Source organism: Monodon monoceros, unplaced genomic scaffold, assembly GCF_005190385.1.
Source record: "Monodon monoceros isolate NGI ecotype Baffin Bay Population unplaced genomic scaffold, NGI_Narwhal_1 Super_Scaffold_18, whole genome shotgun sequence".
Lineage (NCBI taxonomy): Eukaryota > Metazoa > Chordata > Mammalia > Artiodactyla > Monodontidae > Monodon > Monodon monoceros.
In genome coordinates this window covers 22169188-22195627 of record NW_021703774.1, presented here as the reverse complement: position 1 = coordinate 22195627, position 26440 = coordinate 22169188, and the positions used below count along the sequence as shown (strand labels likewise).

The 26440-nt window shown below is 40.4% G+C and overlaps 1 protein-coding gene across 2 annotated transcripts in view; it reads left to right on the top strand.

Annotated features, from left to right (window-relative positions):
- The window catches only part of LBR (lamin B receptor), a 34695-nt gene extending 10697 nt beyond the window's left edge, over nucleotides 1–23998 (top strand). For both annotated transcript variants that reach the window (XM_029228564.1, XM_029228563.1), the window contains exons 2-14: nucleotides 2562–2739; nucleotides 4332–4547; nucleotides 6515–6598; nucleotides 6856–7048; nucleotides 8386–8582; nucleotides 10478–10532; nucleotides 13209–13400; nucleotides 14145–14248; nucleotides 15159–15284; nucleotides 18055–18223; nucleotides 20978–21058; nucleotides 21156–21278; nucleotides 22021–23998. In XM_029228564.1, coding sequence (XP_029084397.1) covers nucleotides 2575–2739; nucleotides 4332–4547; nucleotides 6515–6598; nucleotides 6856–7048; nucleotides 8386–8582; nucleotides 10478–10532; nucleotides 13209–13400; nucleotides 14145–14248; nucleotides 15159–15284; nucleotides 18055–18223; nucleotides 20978–21058; nucleotides 21156–21278; nucleotides 22021–22181 — 1866 coding nt within the window. In that variant the 5' untranslated portion in view covers nucleotides 2562–2574 and the 3' untranslated portion in view covers nucleotides 22182–23998. The remainder of the gene's footprint in view (nucleotides 1–2561; nucleotides 2740–4331; nucleotides 4548–6514; nucleotides 6599–6855; nucleotides 7049–8385; nucleotides 8583–10477; nucleotides 10533–13208; nucleotides 13401–14144; nucleotides 14249–15158; nucleotides 15285–18054; nucleotides 18224–20977; nucleotides 21059–21155; nucleotides 21279–22020) is intronic.
- Nucleotides 23999–26440: the final 2442 nt, after the last annotated feature.

The window sequence follows — 26440 nt, the reverse complement described above, 5'->3', positions numbered from 1 at the left end:
TTAGGGGGTCCGAGGAGAAGGAGGGGGCACGAGAGGAGGGCACATTTCCTTCCTCTTTCTTAGTGTTTGGAGGCTCAGAGCTAAATGTTGAAATAGGCAAAACTTGCTGTTATCACCTTCCTTTTTTGTGCCCCTCCCCCGGGTCCCAAGGTGTCTACCGCCCTCTGCTTCCCAAGTGCCCCTCATGTGACTCCTCAGCCAGGTGTGACTTCATTCCCAGAGTGTCTGGGGTCCTCCCCGTGCCCCGATCCCCCTCCCCCCCCACCAAGCCCAAACCTTCTCATTACCACAGTGATGCTCTCTCAGGTAGGTTTGGGAAGAAAGCCATCTCTTGTACCTAATGTGTAAATGGACTGACATCCTCTAATCACCACCTAAGTCTCTGTGTTTTCTTTCATCTACTGACCTAGCTCCTATCTATCTAAGCAAGTGAAGCTTGTGAAGTTTTTTCCTCAGGCGATTAACAGTGAAGAAATGTGGTGCTTGGGAAAGACTTTTTCTCAGGAGGGGTGTGGTAATCTTTCTCCTTTCTTAACTCTGGAGAGTCTTCAGAAGTTCTCAAGTGTTGTTTTTGTTGACAGGAGCCGGGTGAGGATTGTATCTTTATATGCCCAGAGGATGTTTCGGGAATTGCTTAGTTGGTGGGATGAGGGTGAGGTAAGGAGAGATTTTTGGGTCCTCCTGTCTGCTTCTTAGACGAGGCCCAGCTAGTTCAGTTGGTGTTGGAGCTGTCGGCAAGCGCTGGTTCTGTCCTGTGGAAAGGTGAATCTGCTGGTCCGAGGAGGGAGAAACATTACTACCTAAGAGCTTGAAGCACCCAGCAGTCAGTTGATGTTTGAAAAACAGGCCTCATGTAATCCTGCAGATTGCTTGTGGCTTCTTAGAGTGCTGTTTTCATACCAGGCTTCATGGGCCACGTTTTGGTTCAGTGGAGAAGAGGGTTATAACTGGGGGTTGATGTCTGCTGTAGGCTTTTGAAAAAAGAGCTAGGATGCTGGCCCAGGTATGTGGTTGGCAGTTACTTGGTAGGCATTTGAGACTTCAGCTGTTAAGACTTGAAAGCTTGGTGAAAACCCCAAATTTGCTATTCATTTTAGATTTGGAGTTATATTGTTCTCCCTGTTGGTAGGTTATAGTAATGTTAATTACACAGCCTTGATTTTCCCAGTCTGTTGCCTAGTTTACTGTTTTTAGTAAAGGTAATTTGTTAAAAATTAGATAATACATCTTTAAAGCCTTTGTAAGACTACAGTCATCCCCCCTTATCTGCAGTTTCACTTTCTGAGGTGGTCACCTGAGGTCCAATAATATTAAATGGAGAATTCCAGAAATAAATAGTTCACAAGTTTTAAATTGTGTGCCACTCTGAGTAGCGGGATGAAATCTTGGGCTGTCCCTCTCCGTCCAGCCTGGGATGTGAATCGTCCCTTTGTCCAGCACATCTTGCCCATTAGTCACTTACTAGCCATCTTGGTTATCAGATCAGCTGTCGAGATATCACAGTGCTTGTGTTCAAGTGACCCTTATTTTACTTAATAATGGCCCCAAAGCACAAGAGTAGTGATGCTGGCAATTCAGATATGCCAAAGAGAAGCTGTAAAGTGCTTCCTTTAAGCGAAAAGGTGACAATTCTTGGCTTAATAGGGAAAGAAAAAAAATCCTGTGCTGAGGTTGCTGAGACCTATGGTAAGAACAAATCTTCTGTCTGTGAAATTGTGAAGAAGGAAACAGAAATTCATGCTAGTTTCGCTGTTGTACCTCAAACTGCAAGTTACGGCCACAGTGTGTGGTTAAGTGCTTAGTTAAGATGAAAAAGGCATTAAATTTGTGCCTTTAAGATATTTTGAGAGAGAGACTGACCACCTTCATATAACTTTTATTAAAGTATATTGTTATAATTGTTTTATTACTAGTTATTGTTGTTAACCTCTTACGGTGCCTAATTTATAAATTAAACTTTATCATAGGTATGTATGTATAGGAAAAAACACAGTATGTATGGGGCTCTGTACTATCTGTGGTTTCAGGCATCCACTAGGGATGCCTGGGGGTCTTAGAATATATCCCTCTTGGATAAGGAGGGGACTACTGTATATGCAGAGTTATCAATCAGAAAATGTGTGTCCTTTGTGAGATTGTGCCTTGTTAATTAAAGAAGTATAGTTACTGTAGGGGGGTAGCGTTTTGCATGGTGCACATCATTTGGAGCCTTTATGTTTTGTCATATTTAATCCTTAGTGCCACTTCCGAGTACAGTGGCTGTATAAAGTGATTCCCAATGAGATATGGTGTAGCAGAAGGAACAACCTCTATGTCCTGACTCTGCCTCTTCATGCCATCTGTTTCTATGCCCTTGAACAAAACAGTTAACATCTTTAAGCTTCAGTTTTCTCACCTTTAAAATAGGAGTTGTTCACCCTCTCCTCTAGAGGCTTTTGTAGCCTGAAAGTCTTGACCAGTTAAACATTTTGGAAAGTTGTATTTTAGCGTTTAATCTATGAAAAAAGACAAATGTACGTGTGTATGCGCTGACTCTATTTTTTTTTTTTTAAACTATTCAGACTGATTTTCAAAATGCCAAGTAGGAAATTTGCCGATGGTGAGGTGGTAAGAGGTCGATGGCCCGGGAGTTCACTTTATTATGAAGTAGAAGTTCTGAGCCATGACAGCAACTCCCAGCTTTACAACGTAAAATACAAAGATGGAACTGAACTTGAATTGAAAGAGAGTGATATCAAGGTAAGCACTCTTTGGTTTACAGAGCATGTTTATAATGGTTGGGAAATCACTGTAGGTGTGGTTTTTAAGCTTTAGAGCAGTCAGGTCTGGCTCTCTGCAGGCGTAGGGTCACTCTCCTGCTTTAGGTCAGATCCTGTTTTTGGCTTTGGGAATGTATGAATGAGGCACAGTGCCCTGTTGCTAAGAAGCTGTCAGTCTGCTGAAGTCAGACACTTACATCGTCCTCTCCCTGGTTTAATGCACTCTGTCATTCTGTGACAGTTTGTCGTGCGTGGCGTTGGAGCACATCAAGGGTAGGGAAGGGCACTGGGTTTTGGGGAAGGCTTTCAGAGCTGAGTGCTGAGGACAGATAGGGAAAACTCAGGTGACGGGGTGGGGGGACTTCCACAGCGGACAGCATGCCAAAGGCTTGGGTCGGGGGACACAGACGACCAATGCTGAAAGGGTGTGGTGGGCGAGGGCCGGAGGAGGAGAAAGAAGGAGCCAGAACTGGAGGGGTTTGGGCTTCATCCCAGACACCGAGGATTTAATCAGGAGAGTGACATTAATTAGATTTGAGTCCAAGGCTTCTCAACCTATCTGGTGGGGACCTGAGCTTGCAAATATCTGGTTCATGGTATAGAAGTATTTACGTAACATACCGTAATTACTAGGCAAATGGGAAAAAAAAAAAGGTACAAAATAAAACCCTAACTTTTCACTGTCAGATTCAATAGACATAAAATTGCTTTGTCAAAATGCTATAAAAATTGCTGCCCATCTCTTCTCAGTTTCATTCCTTGCCGCAGGTCAGTAACAAACAGTTCTTGAGCCCGCAGCCTATGGATCACAGTCTGAGTGCTCTAGACCAGGGGTTGGCAACATTTCTGAGTAAAAGGACTTGCTCCTGCACTGCAGGAGCAACTGTGGACATGGCTGTGTCCCGATGCAATTTTATTCATGGACACTGAAATTTGAAGTTCACATGATTCTCATATGCCACCAAGTTTCATTCTTCTTTTGATTTTGTTTGCAGTCATTTGAGAACTGTCAAGCCATTCTTCGCTCCTGTGCCACCCAAACTGGGTGGGAGGGATTTGGGCAGGGGGGTAGTTTGCCTTCCTCAGGTCTAGGTTCCTGGAAATATTAGGAGTAGGTGAGGGCAGGGTAAAACATTGCTAAGTAACCCAGTCTTGGACGCGTTTTCAAGATCTGACCGTGTTTTATTCAGAGTGAAACTGAGACGAATTTTCTTGTTATTGTTTGTGTGCTAATTTTTTTTTTTGTCCTATCATCTCAGTTTTAATCAATGTTATTTGTGTCTCTTATATATGTTATTAGGAAAATGTACAGCTGCTTGGTTTAGAACATTCATTTCCTGGCAATACCTTCAAAGAAGAGTTAGGGGTGGAAAGTCTGCTTTGGTCTCAGGAGAGACGGGTCATTATAGCTGAAGCTGTTATTGGCCTCATCTGATGGATGCTCAGATCCCATGAGTTCCCAGGGTGGTTTTAGAGTCACTGGCGCAGTCACTGCCATTGCTGCCCTCTGGCAGTGTGGGTCTGCGTGTGTTAAGACTTATGGTGAGGCTCTGCCTTTTCTCCTCCCTCTAGCCTTTAACCTCCTTCAGGCAAAGGAAAAGTGGCTCAACTTCCAGTTCTCCCTCCAGACGCAGAGGGAGCCGCTCCAGGTCGCGCTCCCGATCCCCTGGCCGGCCCCCAAAAGGTTCCCGCCCATCCATCTCAGCTTCTCACCAGGCTGACATTAAGGAAGCAAAGAAGGAAGCAAGGAAGGAAATATTGGAAGTTAAACTGACTCCACTGGTATTGGTACGTGTGTTTGGGAGATCTCCAACCTTACAACAGTGTTTAATCTGCCCAAATCATGTCTTCCCCTTTATGTGTACTCAAGTGATTTGCAGTTAATAATATTAAAGATTACATTAAAAAATGAATGTTTGGAAGAATAGAAGGTATAATGCTTTTAAATACCACGAAAAAGAACATTTTTAAGTTATGAGTGCAATTTAATATTGTGTTTTTTTTTAAAAAAAAGCAGTGTTTAAATTTGAAATAGATGTAGATTGTAGATTGAACTGAATAGTTTTTATAGTGAATAAAAGTTCATGTAGAAAATAATGAGACATAACTGTATCTTATAAAAACATATTCTTGCTGTCTTAGTATCATTGTACTTGATTGCTTTCCCTATTCAGAGATGATACTTTTAATGGAATTTACTTTCAGAGTTCAAGGTTGGAAATATTAGGTAGGGTGTGCAGAGCCTGGAGGACCTTGCACAATGAACATTTTAGATAGTAGACCAAATTGAAATTATAAATAAACAGAATTGAAGAAAGGTCGTTGTTTATTCTGTTCACTTAATGTTACCTCTTTTCTGGATAAAATGCACACAGATTTTTGATAACCTTAAAAAACTGGATTGTTACATAGTGTTTTGTAGTCAGATTTTTAAATTTTAAGATGTTGGGCATAACCTTCTGTGTTGTATTTTCCTGCATCACTTTTTTTTTTTTTTTTGCTGTACGCGGGCCTCTCACTGTTGTGGCCTCTCCCGTTGCGGAGTATAGGCTCCGGACGCGCAGGCTCAGCGGCCATGGCTCACGGGCCCAGCCGCTCCGCGGCACGTGGGACCTTCCCGGACCGGGGCACGAACCCGTGTCCCCTGCATCGGCAGGCGGACTCTCAACCACTGCGCCACCAGGGAAGCCCTGCATGTAGCTTTGACATCACATCATCCTTATTCTTTTGTACTCCTAATTGTGATCTTTGCAGTACCTTGCCTCACTGTGGGAATACCCCGTCAATTTGCAGTCAGTACAGTTCAGGGTCAGCTGACTAGCTATGTTACAGGATTACATTTGTGGTTGCTGTGGATTACACGTTGGACCTTTGAAAAACCGAGAGTGTAGCTTTTAGGTGGGTCCGTTTGCTGCTAAGTGGCTCGTTGGTACTTTGGTAAACTTAAGTATATGTTGAATGCTGTCACTGCTCAGTTAGACCTTGATTTGAACTAGAACTTGATACTATATTAATGCCGTCTTTTGACAGCTGGCCTCCCAAAAGATATATTTGTCTTTTTAATTAATCTGTCAGTGACTTTAAAAGAGCAAAGTCACCTATTTCAGCCATACATTGCCTGGAAAATGTTTTGTAAGTGAAAGTCCTTCCTCTGTACAGTCAGTAAGAAATTCCCTCCACTGCTTGAAGAGAATGACATTCAAGGAAAGAGACTGAATTGAGAAAGGAGACATTAGGGAGAGAAAATGTAAGGTTAAATAGAAATAAGGCAGATGAAATTCAGAAAGTAGGCAGTTTGTAGGTTACTAGTAATACTCCATAAGTAGCCACTATTTCTTAATTTCCTGTTATTAGCTGTTTGGGGGCCGTGAATGTCTTTTCCTCTTTTTTTTTAACCAGTTAATGAGCTGATTTACCAAGTTTTACTGTATCTACCTCTCATAGTGAATATTATTAGAGCATCTGTTATCGAACAGTGAAATTATAAGATTTAGTCTAATTTTGTTTAAAAGATGGAAGATCTTATGTGGAAACCTCTACTGTAAGAGCCAATCTTTTGAAGATTGGGAAATTCTAATCAATTTTATTCCATTTCATTTTTTTAAAAAGTGGGCTGAAATTCTTCAGCATTACGACTGTGAAAATCTTTGGTTGGTTTTATTGCTTGGTTTCACAATACTGAACTTTTACTATCATGTACCTTTTTACTAAGTTATCATTCTTACGGTTAAAATGTTTTATATTCTTCAATTTAGAAGCCATTTGGAAATAGCATCAACAGATATAACGGGGAGCCTGAGCACATAGAGAGGAATGACATACCTCACAAAAACACGCAGGTACAAAGGGGTTCATTTTCCTCTCAGGTAATTTTTTTCCTTGTTAAAGTGACTTTCTCTGAAGAAGCACATTGAAAGCCATCATTTTTCTTAGAATCTTTTCTAAGATTCTGTTCTTAAATTAAGACTGAGTGTAATTTAACAGATTTATTCTTATTAGTGTATATGGCTGTACTGAGATGCTGAATTACTTCATGTGGCAGCATTAGTGATACTTACTGACTACAGCTATTTAATACTTTTTATTTTTTAAATAGGAAAAATTCCCTTTGTCACAAGAGAGTAGTTATATACCTACACAGTATCGCCTTCATCCACGAAGAGAAGAGGTCAAATTAAAAGAAATAGATTCAAAGGAAGAAAAACTTGTTACAAAAGGACCTACGTCGTTGAGAACCTTTGAAGTGACAGCCACACAGCAGAAGGACTTAGAATTTGGAGGAGTACCTGGTAGGCATCAGAACCAGCCTAGGGAGGGCAGGCAGGGTGGGCAAACGCTGGTTGCGATAAAGTGAGCAGGAAAGGGCTTTCTCTGAAGAAATCTGAAGGCGGCCAGGTAGTGAGCCAGGTGGGAGCCTAGGGAAGAGTTTCCAGTCAGAAGGGACAGCAGGTGCAAAGGCCCGAGTAGGAGCATTTTGGAGGGTTATCATGGAGTAGAAAGGGTGCCATTGTGGCTATATTTAAAACTTTTAGCGATCTTTTTTTTTTTTTTTTTTTTCGGTACGCGGGCCTCTCACTGCTGTGGTCTCTCCCGTCGCGGAGCACAGGCTCCGGACGCACAGGCTCAGCGGCCATGGCTCACGGGCCCAGCCGCTCCGCGGGATGTGGGATCTTCCCGGACCGGGGCACGAACCCGTGTCCCCTGCATCGGCAGGCGGACTCTCAACCACTGCGCCACCAGGGAAGCCCTTTAGCAATCTTTTAATAGGTTTTGAGCAAAGAAGTGCAAAGAAGTGATGAAAGGAAGGTTGGTATGACTGTTGTATATAGGAAGGACGGTGAGCTATTCGTGACTGGGAAATCTGCTAATAATCAGATCTCAGCGACAGGGCCTGGCTTGGCAGTAGCACTGGGAATAAGCTGCATGCATCCAGTGGGTTCATGGTGTCTACACTACCTGTTAGACAGGTTGCTCTTGAGGGTCAAAGATCTGAAGCATTCAGAGGCTTGGCGTTATTAAGTGGGTGGAGCTGGTGAGGTCTTGTGACTTAGTAAAAGAAAGTACTTCTTGGTTAAATGGTTCAAAATCCTGCATGGCTTAACTGCTTTGTATTTTGTAATTTATAACCCTTGGCTAACTGAATCTGTTAAAGATGGTGTCCAGCATCGCTTAAAAGTCTGCACACATGTAACGTGAACGCGATACTATTTTGATTGTTGGAAACTTGGGGGTACAAAGTTTTTTGTTCTTTAAAGATCAGACCGATAGTTTTTAGATGTTCCAATCTTCAAGTTTTTAGATGTTCCAATCTTCAGTTTGCTGGAGTTTCAACATGTTTGCTCCCATAGTGGTTGGATTTTAAATGTTTTAGAGCTTGGTTTCTGAGGTGGAATTTAGCTCTTCAGTGCTGGGCATTTGCTGTTTTACTACCTTCATGCCTGTGGTTGCTTTCCCACAGGATGTGACAGGTAGAGTTAAGACTTTCTAATGATGCATTAAAAATTGGTTTCAAACAGCTAGCCAGACTTGAGTTTCGACCTTAGAAATTCAAGTGATTTTTGAAAAAAATAAAATAAAATAACCTGGATTGAAATTAGAGCCTTGAATGTTCACTGATTATTTGCAGGTGTTTTTCTCATCATGCTTGGCCTGCCTGCTTTCCTCTTCCTGTTGCTGTTGATGTGTAAACAGGAAGAGCCCAGTCTTCTGAATTTCCCGCCTCCTCTGCCAGCTTTGTATGATTTATGGGAAGCCAGGGTATTTGGGGCCTACCTCCTCTGGTTTTTCCTTCAGGCTCTGTTCTACTTACTGCCGATTGGGAAGGTAAGGGTTTGTTGGTGGGGCGTATGGTATTATGAGATTTTCTTCCCCTCGTTCCCATGTTTATATAAAGACATTTATAGTAGTTTTAAGGTTAAAAGCTGTCCTTGGTCATAACTACCCAGACTTACTTAGTTTTAGTTTGTTAAGCGTTTACTCTCGTATTCTGTAACACATACTTATTAAGCGAAACTTAAAAGAATCTGATTGAGGGTTCTTGTGTATCTTTCCAAACCAAATAGAGAAGAATAAGCCATTTTTCAAAATAGCCTGACTAATGGTAGAGGTGGCTGGGAAAAAAAAATTCCCTCTCACTGTATGTCATTTCAGATGCAGAATTTTAAATTACCAGTTGGTAAGCTACTGAGCTCAATGGACTTTAGTCCGTATCTTTTACTTTTTCTTTTTTTTTTTTAATATGATGAGTTTCTGATTTTCATCTCTTTCAGAAATCTGTTGTCTGGACCATTGAATGTTCTTTTCAGACTCATGCAGTGTCTTTAAAACTTGTCCTCATTGCTAAGTGTAGTTTTTTCTTCTTTCATTAGAATACTCTACTTGGATATATTTAAAAGAACATGAGATTCCCTAATCAATAAATAATTCATTTAACGATCTTGTTCTTAGAGCTTTGCAAGTTTGCCAACTGTCTGTAAACCAAAGGATCAGTTTTATTAGGAGTGGCAAATGCCAGTGATAGGAGGATAGAGCTGCAGACTTGAAATACTTTGGAACCTCACCATAACATTGGCTCTAGCGAGGATTCTTGTGATGTGAACCTTCAGGTATTTTTGTGATAAGGCTCTAAAGTAAAAAATCACAAATTCAGATAAACTCAGGTAAAGCTAGTTCAAACTAGATAATATTTATTGAGAAAAGCAGTTTTGATGGTTAAAAAATATATGTCTGTATCTATATCTATATATATAGATAGCTATATATCTATTTTTTTTCCCACAGACTAAAACCCAAGGCAGTAGTTGCTAGATACCTTTAATAGATAAGGATCATTTGAAATTAGCCTGTGGGGTTTTGCTAATCCTATAATCTCAGACAGATACTACATTTCTCCTGGGTTCCCTTTCATAGCTAATGAAAGGGTAAAGTAGTTTGGCTCAAGACAAGTGATACCATATTAGTATTTTACAATTTATAATGAATTGCACTATTTCTGAATAGTTATTTTGGGGAGTAAAATGTAGCTGCCGTTGGGCAGGTGGACTTTTTCTCTTAACTTATCCTGTTCAAGTAGTGTGTTTCTTGAGTACCTTTTTTATGGGGATGCTGTGGGTGATCCAAATGAAGAGATGAAATGGTCCAGTGGACATGCTCTCGGTCTCTTATTGGAGATAAAAGAATCACATGAAATGATTGAATAACTAAGTGAGCGTATATGTATAAATAGCAGAGCAAGTAAGTATATGAGTCTGTATCATCAAATAGCACATGGGCCTTGGGATTGGGTAAGTGGGGTTGAACCCGATTGAAAGGATGACACCAACGTGAGATAGTGGAGTTGTATTCTGCTTTGTAAGCAGTGGGGAGTCATTGAAGAGTTTTGAGCTAGAGATCGACTAGATGTACAGGTTTTTGAAAACACATCTAGTCTTGTGGTGGGACATGGGATCATTGGGGGAGAGTGGCTATTGCAATAGTCTCAGTACACGGAGAAGTCATTACTAGATTTGTATTTGAGATAAATTCCTGAAGGTGGAATTACTTTACCTAAGGGTGTGCCATGAAGATTTTTGAGACTTGTTACTAAAGTTTCCTACTAAAAGATGATCCTCCTTCTTGGGCATGTTGGAATTTAGGTGATTTTACAAGACATGTATATCATGGTAAAGTGTTGTGCTTTTAAAATTTTAAATTAAAAAAAAAAAACCTTTTCTTTTAAGGTTGTAGAAGGAACACCTCTTACTGATGGAAGAAGACTCAAGTACAGATTAAATGGTGATTTTTTTTTTTTTTTTTTTTTCAAGACTCAAATTGATGACTTGATAGCTCAGACTTTTGGGTGCTGTACTCTTTAAACTGTCAAAGCTGATTATGCCAGAGGACGAAATGGTAAATTTCTCTCAATAGTCAGAAGAGCATGCAAGTAAACTGCTCGCACCTGCAGTCGATATGTCAGAATTATGCCATGTTAAGTAACAAGCCACTCAGTCACTGTTTTCCACTCTCCAGTTTTATTTTCTTAATAGCATTTATCGCTCATTGAAGCAATTTTGACTGTGTATCTTATCATCCTGAGTCATCCCCATGGCCTAAGAAGTTCTGCACTGATGTGGGCTTCCTGGCCACTCCTGCCCTCCGGAGCTCTTGCTCTTTTGCTCCAGCCACTGGCCTCCGGGCCGTCTCTAGGCTACATTCTCAGTGCTTTTGCCTGGAAAACTTTCCCCCAAAGTGTTGGCTGCTTCATCCCTGACGTGTCTCTGCTCAGAGGAGCCCTCAGATCCCTTTCTTTCCTTTACCTGCTTTATTTTCCTCTGTGACAGGTCTTCCTGACATCAGTGTACTTGTCTCTTCACTGGGGTCTCCCCACTAGAAGGTGGCTTGTGGGCAGGGACTTGGCTGTGTTCATTGTGGTACCCTTTGTGGTGCCAGCAAAGGGACTGGCCTGTAGGAGGCGCTTGTTGGTAGGAGCCCTGAGTGGATGGAGTGGAAGTCTCGATGAGCGTCTCAAGAAGTGGGCATTGTCCCTCCTGACGTGGGCACCTCCTGGGGTAGGAGTTTGTGCTGAGTAAGAGGAACAGTCCACCTTTGGCACGTGAAGACTTTGATAAAGTACAGTTAACCTGCTTTTAAGAAATACGTGTATAGTGTAGTTATCCTTAAATGATTTTCCATTTTAACTAGATTGGGTAGACTGTTTTCCTTTTCTTGGGAATTATATTGTAAATTTTAATTCTTGGCCTGTTTTAATCCTATCACTTCTCACCTTTCGAACTGTGGATACTTTTTTCAGTGACTCATCTAGCATCCACTGTATCTGAAATCACTCGACTGGGCTCTAAAAGGGAAGCCAGAGGTATTTTAGATGACTGCCTCTTGTGCCAAGTGGGTAAGGCGTTGAACCTAGCTCCGCGCCTGACCCCTGGTAGATGCTTAGCACTGACTTGCTGCTACTGTCAGATACTTTGTTTACTTTTACCAGATTCCTTGCTGCTGGAACCAGGTTTAGAATCTCCAACACACCCTCTCCTGCGCCTTGCGGCCTCAGTGAAGCCAAGTCTGGGGAGGGGTGGGGTGTTCCCTTTGGGCCATCAGGTCTGTCGCTGTTCGTGTTTTGCGGGCTTCTCTCTAGGTACCCACTTACTTCTCGTCTAAGTGCTCTCCTTTTCTGTTTTTGCTTCCCTCTGAGGGCGTGGCTCACTCGGTACTGGGCTCAGAGCTGTCGGAGCAAGCAGGCAGTGGCTGAACTAGTTGCTTGATCCTTCCTTTGAAAATTTCCTCGTTACTCTGGTTGTAGTATTACGAGATTTTACCATCATCAACTAAGGAGAGTCCTAAGACATTTTGAATAATTTAATCCACGTAGGCTAGAGAGCAAGAAACTGCTTCATCTACCATTCTTTTCCTTTAATATTCATAAATTTTATGAGCATTAAATGAATGCTTTACAAAGTTAGAGAAAGTTTAAAAAGTTAAAAGTTACTCTTTGGAGTAAACCTGACACTGTGGAAAATGTGGACTTGAATAATAAATTAGAGATGGCCATCTGACTTTACAAAAGCTTTGGTTTTAGAATTCTTACAGAAGTAACACCTGTGTCTCTTCTGTGTTAGACTGTTTTTATCCAAATGTGATTTGACTGCTTACTCAGAGAACAGTTTTTGCAGGCACTCAGCTCCTGAAAGGAACACTGTTTCTTGGGTCCAAAGAAAAAGCAGCCAGTACACTCAGCTTCTGTCTGTTGAGCCATAGCAGGGCTAGCTCGGAACAGGAGTTCCTCCTGCGGGGCCTCGTGGGTGCTTTTGACTTTGGAATGAACATCTGTGGGCCTGGCAGTCCCTCCCTGACGTCCCCACTCGGCTGGTCCCCTCAGTCTCCCGCCTGGCCCTGGGGAACATTTGGGTTGTGGCCTCTTCTTTGAGGGCAGGGTCTTGAGGTCTTTGTTTGGGAGGTAGAGTACGACCAGGATCCTTTGAAACCCTTATTGATAAGTTATTTCGGGTAAAAATATTTATAACTTATAACCACCAACATTGCCCTAAAGGCTTTAAAATGTGTGTTTGGCCCAGCTCTGTCAATAATTAGCCATTTGACTTTCACCTCAGGGGTTTGGATTATGTGAATTTTGAGGTTCTTTTCAGCTTTTTAATAGTGAATTTCTGTGCACTTCTTTTCAGCTCTCTTCATTAAAAGCAGATGACTGTTCACAATGAAAAATAATAACTTAAGTATGAGAATATTTCACAAATTGTGTGCGAGATACAGCATCTGTATTGAAGACTGCTAACCTCAGGGGCACTGCTCGTTCATATATTTGTGTGTGTGTAGCCTGAATAATGAAACTAAGATTTTACACAATAATGTTGTATTATTTTATAACGGTGTAAATCCAATGTGAACCCTGGGTTAACATTAATTTTTTGCCCTCCTCCCCGCCCCTTTTTTTTTTTTAAGGATTCTACGCTTTTATCCTGACATCTGTACTCGTCGGAGCATCTTTCTTCTGGGATGTAGAGCTTTATTATGTGTACAGTCATTTCCTTCAGTGTGCACTTGCAGCCACCGTTTTTTCTGTGGTCTTGAGTGTTTATCTCTACGCCAGGGCTTTGAAAGCGCCCCGGGATGAACTGTCGCCGGCCAGCTCTGGTGAGCAGTGTTAGAACGTGGGTCCCACAAACGCCTCCCACAAATGCCTCTCCACACCCTCACCCCACTGGCCCCTCAGCATCTGTTTCTAGGCTTTCATAGAATTCTCTTCTCGCTTCAGTTTATGAGAGATGAAGAGAAATAGGAAAAAAAAAGAAAAGGTGACAAGATTTAGAGAAAAATAAAAGGAAGAAAATCTGATGTTTTCCCCTTGTGTTCTCCTATTTGTTTCTTCTTCCTTTTTTAGCCACTTGATGACAGTAAGACATTTATACAACTTACAGCATTTTAGTAACATTAGTAGTATAACAATTTAGGACAAATATTTTTTGTCCAAAATAGTAAACATCCTTTAAAAAAAAAAACAACCAACAAATAATAGAGATTACAAATTGGTTGATTCTAACCTAAAGTACTTAAACATTCAAAAAAATTAAGTGGCTTATTTTTAAAATGGTGAGTCTACATTTAAAAAAGCTCTGGTTCCCTCAAAATCTGGGAATCTGGCCCCATAGGCCCCATGCCTATAGCAGCATGGATGTTTCCAGATGGGGCCAGCATCCCCTGCCCCCTGTGTCCTCACGGCCCCTCTTGGCTCTCACCACCATGCCTTTCCTCTCTGGCTGTTTGCCAGGCTCCTGGAGGTGATTGAATTGTGACCCTGGAGGGTGGACAGCAGTGCAATTTTAAAGCCTCATAATTGGGTTTGGAATACTGTTTGGATAAGGACTTTTCCCTTCATAGGAAATGCTGTCTATGATTTCTTCATTGGCCGTGAGTTAAATCCTCGCATTGGTACTTTTGATCTCAAATACTTCTGTGAGTTGCGCCCCGGATTGATTGGATGGGTATGTCTTTTTTTTAAAATTTCAGTTGAGTAGTACAAATTAGTCTTGCATTTGGAAAGGATTGTAGACAATGTTAAAGTAAGCTGTGGGTGGTATGTTTTTAGGAATAATCACAGCATTGCATAAATCTGTCTACTTAAAATATTTTCTTGCTGTAAATATAGTCCAGAGGGATAAGATGCCCTGTTACAGGTTATTAAACATTAAAAGAGTTTGTTTTATTTTGATTATATCAGTTTATGTTTATGTAGGAAAATAATAGTGTATGAATTAAGAAAAAATGTATTTTCCTCCCCTTTAAAAAAATGTATTTTGACTTAATTTTAGACTTGTTCGAGTTGCAAAAATAAAGAGTTCCTTCATACCACTCTCCCCAATGTTAATTAACATCTGGCAGAACCATAGTATAGTTATAAAAAACAGCAATTAAAAAGAAAAACCGCCCACAAATTAACATTGTTACAGTAGTATTAATTAAATCCCTAGACCTTATTTGAGTTTCACCAATGTTTCATGCTGTTGGCCTTTTCCTGTTCCAGAATCCTCTTCAGGGTCCGACAGTGCATTTATTTGTTATTTGGCCTTAGTCTCCTCTAGTCTGTAACAGTTGCTAGTCTTTCCTTGTCTCTCATGACCTTGACGCTTTTGAAGATACTGGTCAGTTATTTTGTAAGAGTGTCCTTCAGTTTGGGTTAGTCCAGTGTTTTCTCACGATTGGAGTGTTATACGTCTTTGGCAAGAACACCACAGAATAAGTGTCCATCTCAGTGCATCTTACCAAGGGACTCCTGAGGTCGATATGTCTTATCACTGATGGCGGCTTCTCGGTAAGGTGGTGCCTGCAGCTTTCTCAGCTGGAAAGTTACCACCTTTCTCTCTGTAGAAACTATACCTGCCCCTTTTATTTCAGGTGGTCATTAACCTGGTGATGCTTTTGGCTGAGATGAAGCTACAGCATCGCACTGTTCCATCCTTAGCAATGATTTTGGTCAACAGTTTCCAGCTCTTGTATGTGGTGGATGCTCTCTGGAATGAGGTAATTAATTTTAAGAGCTTTGGAGTCAGATGGCGTTGAGTGTGGGTGATTGACCTGACCCCTCTGAGCCTCAGCTTCTTCCACACAAAGTGAGGAGAATATAACCTGCCTGCAAGGCTTGTGAGGATTAAATGAGTTGTGGATCCATGTGACGCATTGAGCTGACACACAGTGAGCACTGACAGAGGGTAGGTGTCGAGAACTTCGGTGATACTTCCGTGTACGTCAGCTGCTCTGTCAGGTGCTAAATATTTAAGATCTGTGGATCTTGGCTTTGTGGGTGTGACCGATTCATATAAATAAAACTTTATTTATATGAATTAATGAACATTAATTTCTTAATGATTCTATCAGATGAAAATGGATGGACAGATTATCATCGAGTTAAGATAGTGTTCTTTGGACTGTCAGATTGCCCTTTCTAGTTCTTAAATAAAGGGGGAGATGTTTTATTGTTGGTGTTTCAGAATAAAAGAGTAGCTCTGATTAGATGGATATAAAACCAGAAATCATGATACATTGAGGAAACCAGTTTAAATAAAGCTAATCTCCTAACACTTGGCTTTTCTCATACGTTGATACATCATCATTTTTTCCCGCTGCTTGAAGACTGGTTAATGTTTGCTACTCTCGGTCTCACCTAACTGTATTCCTCTTGAAAATAATTTCTTCCTTGGGTCTGTTTTACAACTGTTTTATCATTTACTGTTATCTTTGTCATCATCTCCAAATTCCAAGTTGAGTTTTCTTTCAGTTTGAAAAACGAAAGTGGCAGCCCTATGTCATAACGTTACAAAATAAATTCTCTTGGCAGTCTGTTGACATTTTGAGAGAAGGTCCATCTCCTTTAAGGTGTTCTTTAAAAACTCTCTTATTTGGTCATATTCAAATTAAAAAAAAAAAAAAAACCCAATTCTTGTGAATGCACTTAGTCTTGCCAGTTGTAGGTCTTTCTTTGATTACGTAATAAAGGGTCCCTAAGAAGCTGGTAGGTTACATTGGACAAGTCAGATCATATTTCCTCTGTTGCTTTATCACCTCGGAGATTTTTTTTTTTTAACCTCCTGTCCGGAAGCTTTTCGGTGGTGAGTAATTCTTCCTTCTCGTTTTCTGTCGTGTCATGGTAGTCACTTTTGAAGTGACTTAGAAATTCACATTTTCTAGAGATTTAAACAAACATTGATTTCTGTTAATTAACAGAAAATGTTTGTATTTTAAGGCAAAACTGTTAAGGCAGTTTTTCACCAGGGGTCGTGGATTAAAGTTGGGAAGTTATTTTTTTAAATATGTTATCAGTATCTCAGCCAGATTATAGTAGGCTTCTTGAAGAAAGGACTTGACCTTACGATTTTCTTTAGTATCTGGCACACTTTCGGGCAATTAGTAGATGCTTAATAATTTTCTTATTAGATTGGGTGCTAGGAATCCTTCTACGTGTTGATGTGCCACACCTCAGAAAGTGGAGAATACGAACTTAAATATAAACGACCCTTCCTGTGAGCCTCCGCTGGCTGTCCGGCAAATCCCCCGAGGCCCCAGGAACTGGGTAGGGCTGAGGGTTCTGCCCCTGCTGGCGCCAGCTGCTTATACCTTGTCCCTCGCTCACTGCCCACTCCCGTGTGCCCTGTCGTCATCACTGGTCTGCTCTTGTACCTGCTCCCGTGTGCGTAAGAATAGGCGCTCTTCACTAGAGGGTGAACCAAAGGGCCTGGAGTTGTTGCATCCATTTTTCTGTTCCATGGTCCTTTTGCTTGCTTTCTGGGAAAAAAAAATGCGTTTTGGAGATTATCACACTTTTTCTTTAACCTAGAATATTGATTTTTTAAAAATTTTAATTTTATTGGAGTATAGTTGATTTACAATGTTGTGTTAGTTTCAGGTGTGCCGCAAAGTGATTCAGCTATACATATATTCATTCTTTTTTAGGATCTTTTTGCATATAGGTGATGTTCCCTGTGCTATACAGTAGGTCCGTGTTGGTTTGATTCTTCAGCAGAGCTTACTTATACTTGCTAATTTTTCTAGTCAGCGGGGAGTACTGGTGTCAGAGGCAGATTAGAGATGCCCTTGGGCAGGGCCGTCTCCACTTCCAGAGCCGGGCCTGCAGGTTTCTGGTCCAGGGGGATCTGGCTGCTGGCTTGCGCTGACCAAATCCACACGAGAGTGCGTTCAGGTCCTGATTTACCCTGAGCAGCGAGGCAGGCATTTTCCCATGTTGCCGGCTAGTGTGGAAAAGCTACATGAAAAGCCAGATTGCTATCAGAAGTTAGGTTGGTGCATGTGTGCTGGGTGCAGGGGTGGCAGGTGGAAACCCATGCTCCCAGCCTTCCATCTTCTAGTCTAGTGGCGAGAGTCGCTTATTTACAGGACAGTCACGTGGTCGCTCCAGGCTTCAGCAGGTGGTGGGTGGTGGCATCTGAGAAGTGCCTTGTCTAGGGGGAGGGTTGAGGAAAGCAGCACGGGCGAGGCTTCAGCTGAAGTTGGAGCGGGGTGTTCCAGGCAGAGGCATGGAGGCACAAGGGGCGTTGGCAGCTCTGTTGTTTCAGGATCGTGGAGGGAGAGGGTAGAGCGACAGGAGAAGAACAGAATGATACACGTGCCAAGGGAACCAGATCCCCACTCCCACTTTAAAACGGTTTTGGTTAGTGTACTTTCCCTTAGCCCTTTATAAATTTGACTGTAAACTAGAACTTTATTTGAATACTTTAAACATAGAAGCTTTTGTCCCCCAAAGTTTAAAAAAAATTTCTCCCCCTCCATACCCTTATAGGAAGCACTGTTGACAACCATGGACATTATCCATGATGGATTTGGATTCATGCTGGCTTTTGGAGATTTAGTGTGGGTTCCATTTATCTACAGCTTCCAAGCCTTTTATTTAGTCAGTCATCCAAATGAACTGTCTTGGCCAATGGCTTCTCTAATCATTGCTCTGAAACGTGAGTATTAACTTCGGTCTCTGTGTATTAAATATTGTGTGTGCTGAGTCTGTTGTGCTGTGGTAGCTACATATTTATAGCGTGCCCTTTTATTTATTTTTTATTTTTTTTCAAGTCTGAATGGCTCTTTTTATTATAATAAATGGATAAGTAACCACTTAGTCCCGACAACCCAATTAAGTACTAAGTAACCAAGTTCATGTTTATAAAAGGGACAAACATGGCAGAGTTATGTACAAGAAAATGCTGTTATACACTGGGAACAGCTATCTAGCAATAGGACACAACTACAGATCTTATCAGAATGAGGTGACTGAGAAGAACAAGGCTGATGGGAGGGAAGAACCGAAGACACAGACATTATAAGATATCATCTTAGGTAGCAGGAGGCATCTGGAGAATGGGGCTCGATGCTAGCTTTGACACTAGCTGTGTATTCTTGTACAGGTTACTTGTTTTCTCTGATCCTTGAGCTCTTTTGGAAAATCAGGATTGAATTTTAGTCTTTCCTGGACCTTTTTTTTTTTTTTTAAACATCTTTATTGGAGTATAATTGCTTTACAATGTTGTGTTAGTTTCTGCTGTATAACAGAGTGAATCAGCTATACGTATACATATATCCCCATATCCCCTCCCTCTTGCATCTCTCTCCCACCCCTCTAGGTGGTCACAAAGCACCGAGCTGATCTCCCTGTGCTATGCGGCTGCTTCCCACTAGCTATCTATTTTGCATTTGGTAGTGTATATATGTCCATGCCACTCTCTCACTTTGTCCCAGCTTACCCTTCCCCCTCCCCGTGTCCTCAAGTCCATTCTCTATGTCTGCGTCTTTATTCCTGCCCTGCCCCTAGGTTCATCAGAACCATCTTTTTTTGTAGATTATACATATGTGTTAGCATACGGTATTTGTTTTTCTCTTTCTGACTTCACTCTGTATGACAGACTCTAGGTCCATCCACCTCACTACAGATAGTTCATTTTTGTTTCTTTTTATGGCTGAGTAATATTCTATTTTGTATACGTACCACATCTTCTTTACCCATTCATCTGTCGATGGACACTTAAGGTTGCTTCCATGTCCTGGCTATTGTAAATAGAGCTGCAATGAACATTGTGGTACATGACTCTTTTTGAATTTTGGTTTTCTCAGGGTATATGCCCAGTGGTGGGATTGCTGGGTCATACGGTAGTTCTATTTTTAGTTTTTTAAGGAACCTCCATACTGTTCTCCATAGTGGCTGTATCAACTTACATTCCCACCAACAGTGCAAGAGGGTTTCCCTTTTCCCCACACCCTCTCCAGCATGTATTGTTTGTAGATGTTTTGATGATGGCCGTTCTGACTGGTGTGAGGTGACACCTCATTGTAGTTTTGATTTGCATTTCTCTAGTGATTAGTGATTAGCGTGCCCTTTTAAATGGCCATGATTGGCTCAGGTTTGAAGTAATCTGTGATGGATGAGTTGAGTAATAAAAAGATTCTTGCATCTTACAAAGAGAATGGATGTTTCTTTCTTGGGTTCTCAGTGGTTCTTTAAACATAATTTTAAATAAACCATTTGGTTTTAAAATTTATTAAATTTAGTTTAAAATAATAAGTTCACTTAAAATTTTATTGTCTTAGTAATGATTCATTTTTTCTGTTGAGTGCCTGCCTTTTCTGGTAGCACCTTAAAAAGTAGGGAGGTTGGTCTTGCCTTCCTAGAGCTTGCATTCTAGCGGGAGAAATAAGACGCTCAGACACTGCATTGAGAAGTAGGAGGAGTCTAGAGGAGGGACTTACAGACCGAATATGATGGGAGTTTAAGGTAGAGAGTGCATCTCTCTGGGGGAACATCAGTGTAAACCTATTGGAGGATATGGTGCAGTGGGGAAAAGTGGGATGGGGAGGTAGATACATCGGACAGAGGGAACCACTTGGCCAGGGTGGATGCTGGAGACGAGCGACGAGAACACTTTGGCCGGGTGCTCGTGGGTTAGCTTCAGGACGGCTTTTCTTTCGTTTCACTGTTGGTTAAACACCTCCGCCAGAGGGAGGGCAGGGCAAATTAGCACTGGACTTCAAATATTGCTAGTTTTGCTCCACTAATCAGTATTTATGGTAGAAGAAGAAATTCAAGCTATTGGTTGAAATTAAGATTTAGTTTCTTCATTGGTTTGGTTGAGCGTGCCTGTGTGTTATTCAAGACAGGATATGTATATTTTACAGTTAAGCTAAAAATAGGGAGTAGAGTTATTTCTTACTACTTTATTGAGGACTGATGATAATTAGTGATATGCCAGGGCCTCTTAATTTTGACATTTCGGAATTTGAAATAAAGCCACCAACTTGGAGGCTTACAGTGGGATTCGGCATATATTTATGTACAAGTTGTTCTGGTGCAGATTCTGAGCTATAGTTTTATTTAAAAAGCATTCATGTTGTGGCCAGTAGGTATCATAACTAACAGATGAACTCCAGTATTGATTTTATTGTAATGTGGGCTGCATTCGATTTTATTCATGGATGTAACTATATTTGTTAGTTTTGCCTTCAAGGTAGATGATGAAAGCTGTACGATAATGAGATGTCGGGATCGTATCTTCTTTTGACCTTCTAAGATTGAGAGGTTTTGAATCGTTAAGAAATCAAGCTATTCTGTACTTTGCAAATTTCCTCGGAGCACAGGAATAATTTCTAAATGAAATTACAGATGCTTTTAAGTAAAGATTAAAGCTAAATTGTTAACAAATGAAATTTTTAAAAAATTACAGTGTGTGGATTTGTAATCTTCCGATGTGCAAATTCTCAGAAAAATGCATTCCGGAAAAATCCCACTGATCCAAAGCTTGCACGTAAGTATTGGTTTATATTTACAGTATTTATACCACATAAAGATTTTATGTCTGTTTGTCTAGAGATCATTAAAAATGTATTTTTATTTTTGTATAGATTTAAAGACCATTCATACTTCAACAGGAAAAAATCTTCTCGTTTCTGGATGGTGGGGTTTTGTTCGCCATCCCAATTACTTGGGTGATCTCATCATGGCCCTGGCATGGTCCCTCCCATGTGGTAAGCACTTAAGAAGAGAACTGATTTGACTCTCTCTCCGGCCACCACAGGATGTGTGTGTGCTCGTTGGGTCTGGGTGTCGCCTGTTGGAGGTTTGGGTTGCCCGTTCCCCATCTGGGCGCCGCGCTTTTGTGTATCCAGCACCGCACTCATCCAGCGTCTGAGGGGAATTAGGAATTCACCGAGCCTGAAGTTTTACTCTAAACTTCTGCAAGCAAAATTTTAAGTTTTAAGCTGTGCCTGGTAGCTTTTTTTCTAAGAAGAATATGTAGAAATTAACTTTCTATATTTGTGACTCAGTGTACGTAGATTCTGAAAAACTCCGGTTCTTAAGAAGAAGAAAAGGCACACTCTGTTTTGTTTGTGTTAGTGTCAGCCCCATACCCTGCAGTGCTGTCTGCCCTGCCCACCCTGCCCCTCACGGGTGGCCTGCCGTCCTCTTCCTGAGCACCGGCGGGGAGGAAACGGGGAGATTTGCTTTAAATACAGAGGTTCTGATTTTGAAGGATTGTTAGGGTAGATTAATCACTGTTCTCTGAATAGCTTTTAATTCAAATACTACCTCCTGCCACACACTAGTGGGATTTTACGAACCGGTGTAGTTGTTGTTTCCCCCACTGGAGAAAATGAAGTAACGGGATGGTCCATTTTTAGACGATTTGGGGACCAGCAGGAAACAATACTGTGTAGTTGTGTAGTGATAATAAAAATACCTAGTACTATTTACTGTTGCTGTCCCCAGGTTTCAATCACATTCTTCCTTATTTCTACGTGATTTATTTCACCATTTTGCTGGTGCACCGGGAGGCTCGCGATGAACGCCACTGTAGGAAGAAGTACGGCCTGGCGTGGGAGAAGTACTGCCAGCGCGTCCCGTACCGCATATTCCCGTACATCTACTGATTCTGGTCTAGGCGCTGTCTAAATGCTCCTGCAGTTTTGGTTCCATTGGCAAAAAAAGGAAAAAAACCCAAAATGAACCTTTCGTTGCACTGACAGGATCTTTATGTTTCTCTTTCTTTTTGAGGCAGGACTATAGAGCCAAGTAGTAAGTCTTTTAATGTAGCCGTGTTCATTTTTATTAAATCATAACAATTAACATAAGGAAAATATAAATAAAGATGTTAGAATTTGCATTCTAATAGGAAGTTTTCAATCCTTAAAAATCTGAAAACAGAAAATAGTCTTACAAATGCACTGAATACTGTTGATGTTTAGGGTTTTTGATTACCTTTCAAAGTTTGATTCCTTTGTCCAGTTGGTTTTTCTTAAATGAAAACAGTTACATTTTAAAGTACATTTATGTTTTATTGCATTAAGAGAATAGGATTTGTTTCCCTTTAAATTAAATCATTTACTAGCTATGTGATTTGAAAGTAAAAACTGGTCCTCTCTGTCCAGTGCTGTACGGGAAGGGGGATGATTGATAGTGGACACTGTTTAATGAAGACCATTAGTAGTGGTTTGCTTAACCTCAACTTGTAAAACTGCATTTGAAACTGTAAATACATAGCTTTTATGTAATATATGGGGACTTCAGATTTTTCTGTATAGTATTTTGAATGTGAAATAATTTTCGGGACTAAGTATCTTTTTAACAAACATTTGCAGTATTTTAAATTAAGTTTTGTAAAGTACTACATGCGAATTAAACATTTTGAAAGAAGTGGAACTCATTTAATATTGTATGAAAGATGCTATTAAGAGTAGGAAGGGTATTTTTCCTAATCCAAAGTTTGTGAATTTGGCTTTGCTACCTCAGCCGCAGGTGTTTGTTTGCCTTTATAAACTGTTGCAAATAGAAAAATATAATAAATATATATTTTTGGAATAACATCACTATTTAAACATTTTTACACAGAGTGGTGTTGGAAAATTTGCCATTTCTGAAAGGCTAATATTTTTATATGTTTTTGACTTTTTAAATTAAACTGTGTTTTTGCTACTGTTAGTTCAGGCAGTTTATACTGTATTTTGCGTAGCCTTTATATTTACAAAACTCTACTCCCTGTAAAGGAGTGTTGTATTCATCTTTAGAAATCTATTTATCCAAATACAATTTAAGGGAATAGTTTAAAATCATTTCTTTTAGTTTAATAGCTGTGCATAAGGTAGCTTTAGCCATTAGATGCTACTTCAGTTGATATAGTCTCATTATTAATTGTCCTATAATGGAACAGTAGCAAATTCACTAAGGTTTCGTATTCAGAGTTAAATTGTTCTCCAGAATCTTAAACATAGGGGAATCTAACAAATAGAGTGTATATGTTTGGGTTTTCAATTATACATTTTACTTATGAGCCATTTAGATATGCAGTGTTTGTTCTACGCTGCAGTTCGAAGTGTATATAACAGAACTTACGTTAATGTGATCATGAAGAACATTCCGCATCCTCTAGTCTTTAAACATCGTTTTGGTGAAATTTTCAGTGTTTTATTAGTACTGATGTATGCAAGCAGTTTTTTTTAATGCTTCTCTCCTGGCGTCAAAAAATGGCGTCCCAGCCTATTCTATACTAGATTCACCAGTGAAGCTTTAGGGGAGGAAGAAGGACCTTTAATTCTTTCCTTGGTAATGAGAAAAGAGCTGTTTCCAACAACACAGTGCTGCAGTTTCTGGATATCATCAGCTACAATTTGTTTTTAATTTTGTTTTTGACATGTTTATTTGACAAGTTTTATAATGAAGTTTTAAGTTGGAAATAAAGTTGAAAATAAGATGTTGCTTTGATCACTTTGGAGTCTCTTTTTTTTTTGACCTGTAACTCTGGGATCATTGGGACCAAAACAGGAGCCCTTAGATTACCACTCCCCACCCAAGCCCTGTTTTTTTCTAGGATCCTTTGGGACCCTCCTGGACCACAAGGCAAACTGGGACCCCCCTTGCAAACTGCTGTTTGCATTGGGGCTCTCAGAAGTTGGAGCTTGAAAGGGGTTAGTGGAGGGTCCCAACTCCCAGACGGTGGTCATGGATTTAGTATTTGCTCTTTGAGCAAATAGAGGAATGATCAAAAGTATCATAGACTCAGTAATACTTTCAAATGAATTTGTATTACTCACAAAAGTACCTAAGAAGTGCATGTGAAAGATGATGATAGTACGTTTGTGAGAGAGAGAGGCATTTGTGTGTCAGTGAAATGAGATGAGACACTTTCATGTCTTCATCTCTCTTCCCAGTGTGACATGGCTTTGCAGAACGTGGGTGTTTGTTTCGAATATGCACCAACACCAAGTAGGCTAAAAATATCACATCATGTGATTCTTATCTTGGTCTTATTTTTGTACTCTTTGAGGAAAAGGCTTCGCTTATTGGTGGTTTCCGTAACTCTCATGGAATGTTTTGTTTTAGCAGATTGTGGATAATTCCTAAAACTATTTTAACAAATGAATTGGACCAAATAAGATCCCACCTTGTATCCTGTGTTAAAATCCTATGTTTTATCATTTTCTTATTGATTCCTAAATGACAGGGGCTAGGTCTTTATAATTCTTTTCTATAGTGCTGTGTGTAATTAGATTCTCAGTGTATGTGTTTTTGATAATGTGACTTTCAGACAGTACAATTTCCTAGACACCAAAGTCAGTAGACGTTAATATTTTGTTCATGGCTGTTTGTTACAGAGTCTAGTTCTGGGTGTGAGCCCCACGCTCCCTAACCCCCCCTTATTGCAGACAGAACGGATTGTTTGATCTTCATTTGTGGAGACGTGGGATTTGTTTTCTGCCAGTGGACCCATTGTTGAGGTAATGTGACGATGAACATGGCTTTGAATCCTAGCCCTGCTTCCTCCTGGCCATGTGAGCTTGGGCCAGTCACTTAATCTCTCTGAGCAGCAGTTTCTTCATGTATAAAATTTGGTTGATATACCACATAGTACATAGGTGGCCTTAAGATAATATAGGAATTTTTATGATTACTCAACATAATTGGTGCTCAATAATAAAAATCTACCTACAGAAACACATTTTGACATTTATCCAATTTTCTGAATTCTCAGCATTGAATTCTCAGGGTTGGTTTTTCAGTGGAAAGAGAAGGTCTGGTGAAGTCAGAACAAGACCATTTCTGTAAGGGAAGAAGAGCCTCTTTTGTCTCAAAAGTGTGCAGTCAGGCCCTTCACCCTCTTCGAACCATAGTTTCCTGATCTATAAAATGACGATACTTTTTGAGGATTAAATAATACAGATAAAGAGCTTAGCACAGTATGTGGCACACAGGAGATACTCAGTAAACGTTGGCTAATAAGCAGCAGTGCCATCATTATCAGATAGATTGTGATCTTCTGGAGGGCAGGAGCCTTATTTTGTTCATCTCTATACTTGCACCACCTAGCACAGCACTGGACACACACACGCGCACACAGGTATATGACATGATACATGTATATATTGCAAAATGATCACCACAATAAGTCTAGGTGACATTCATCACCATATATATTTATAATTTTTTTCTTGTGATGAGAACTTTTAATATTTACTCTCAGCAATTTTCAAATATGCAATACAGTATCATTAACTATCGTCTCCACGCTGTACATTACATTGCAGGTCTTAATTTATTTTATGACTGGAAGTTTGTACTTTTTTGACCACTTTTACCCATTTCACTCACCTCCCTACCCCAGCCTCTGGCAACCACCAATCTGTTCTCTGTATCTGTGAATTTGTTTTTGTTTTTCTGGATTCCACATATAAGTGAGATCATACAGTATTTGTCTTTCTCTGTATGACTTATTTCACTTAGCATAATGCCCTCAAGGTCCATCGATGTTGTTGCAAATGGCAAGATTTCCTTATCTTTTATGGGTGAATAATATTTATTCCATTGTATATTAGAGAGTAGATCCCAAGAGTTCTCATCACGAGGAAAAAAACATTTTTCTTTTTCTTTTTGTATCTATGGGTGTTAACTAGACTTTTTGTGGTAATCATTTCACAATATATCTAAGTCAAAAAGTCTGAGAAAACCATAATTCAAAAAGAGTCATGTACCAAAATGTTCATTGCAGCTCTATTTACAATAGCCAAGACATGGAAGCAACCTAAGGGTCCATCGACAGATGAATGGATAAAGAAGACGTGGCACACATATACAATGGAATATCAGCCATAAAAAGAAACGAAATTGAGTTATTTGTAGTGAGGTGGATGGACCTAGA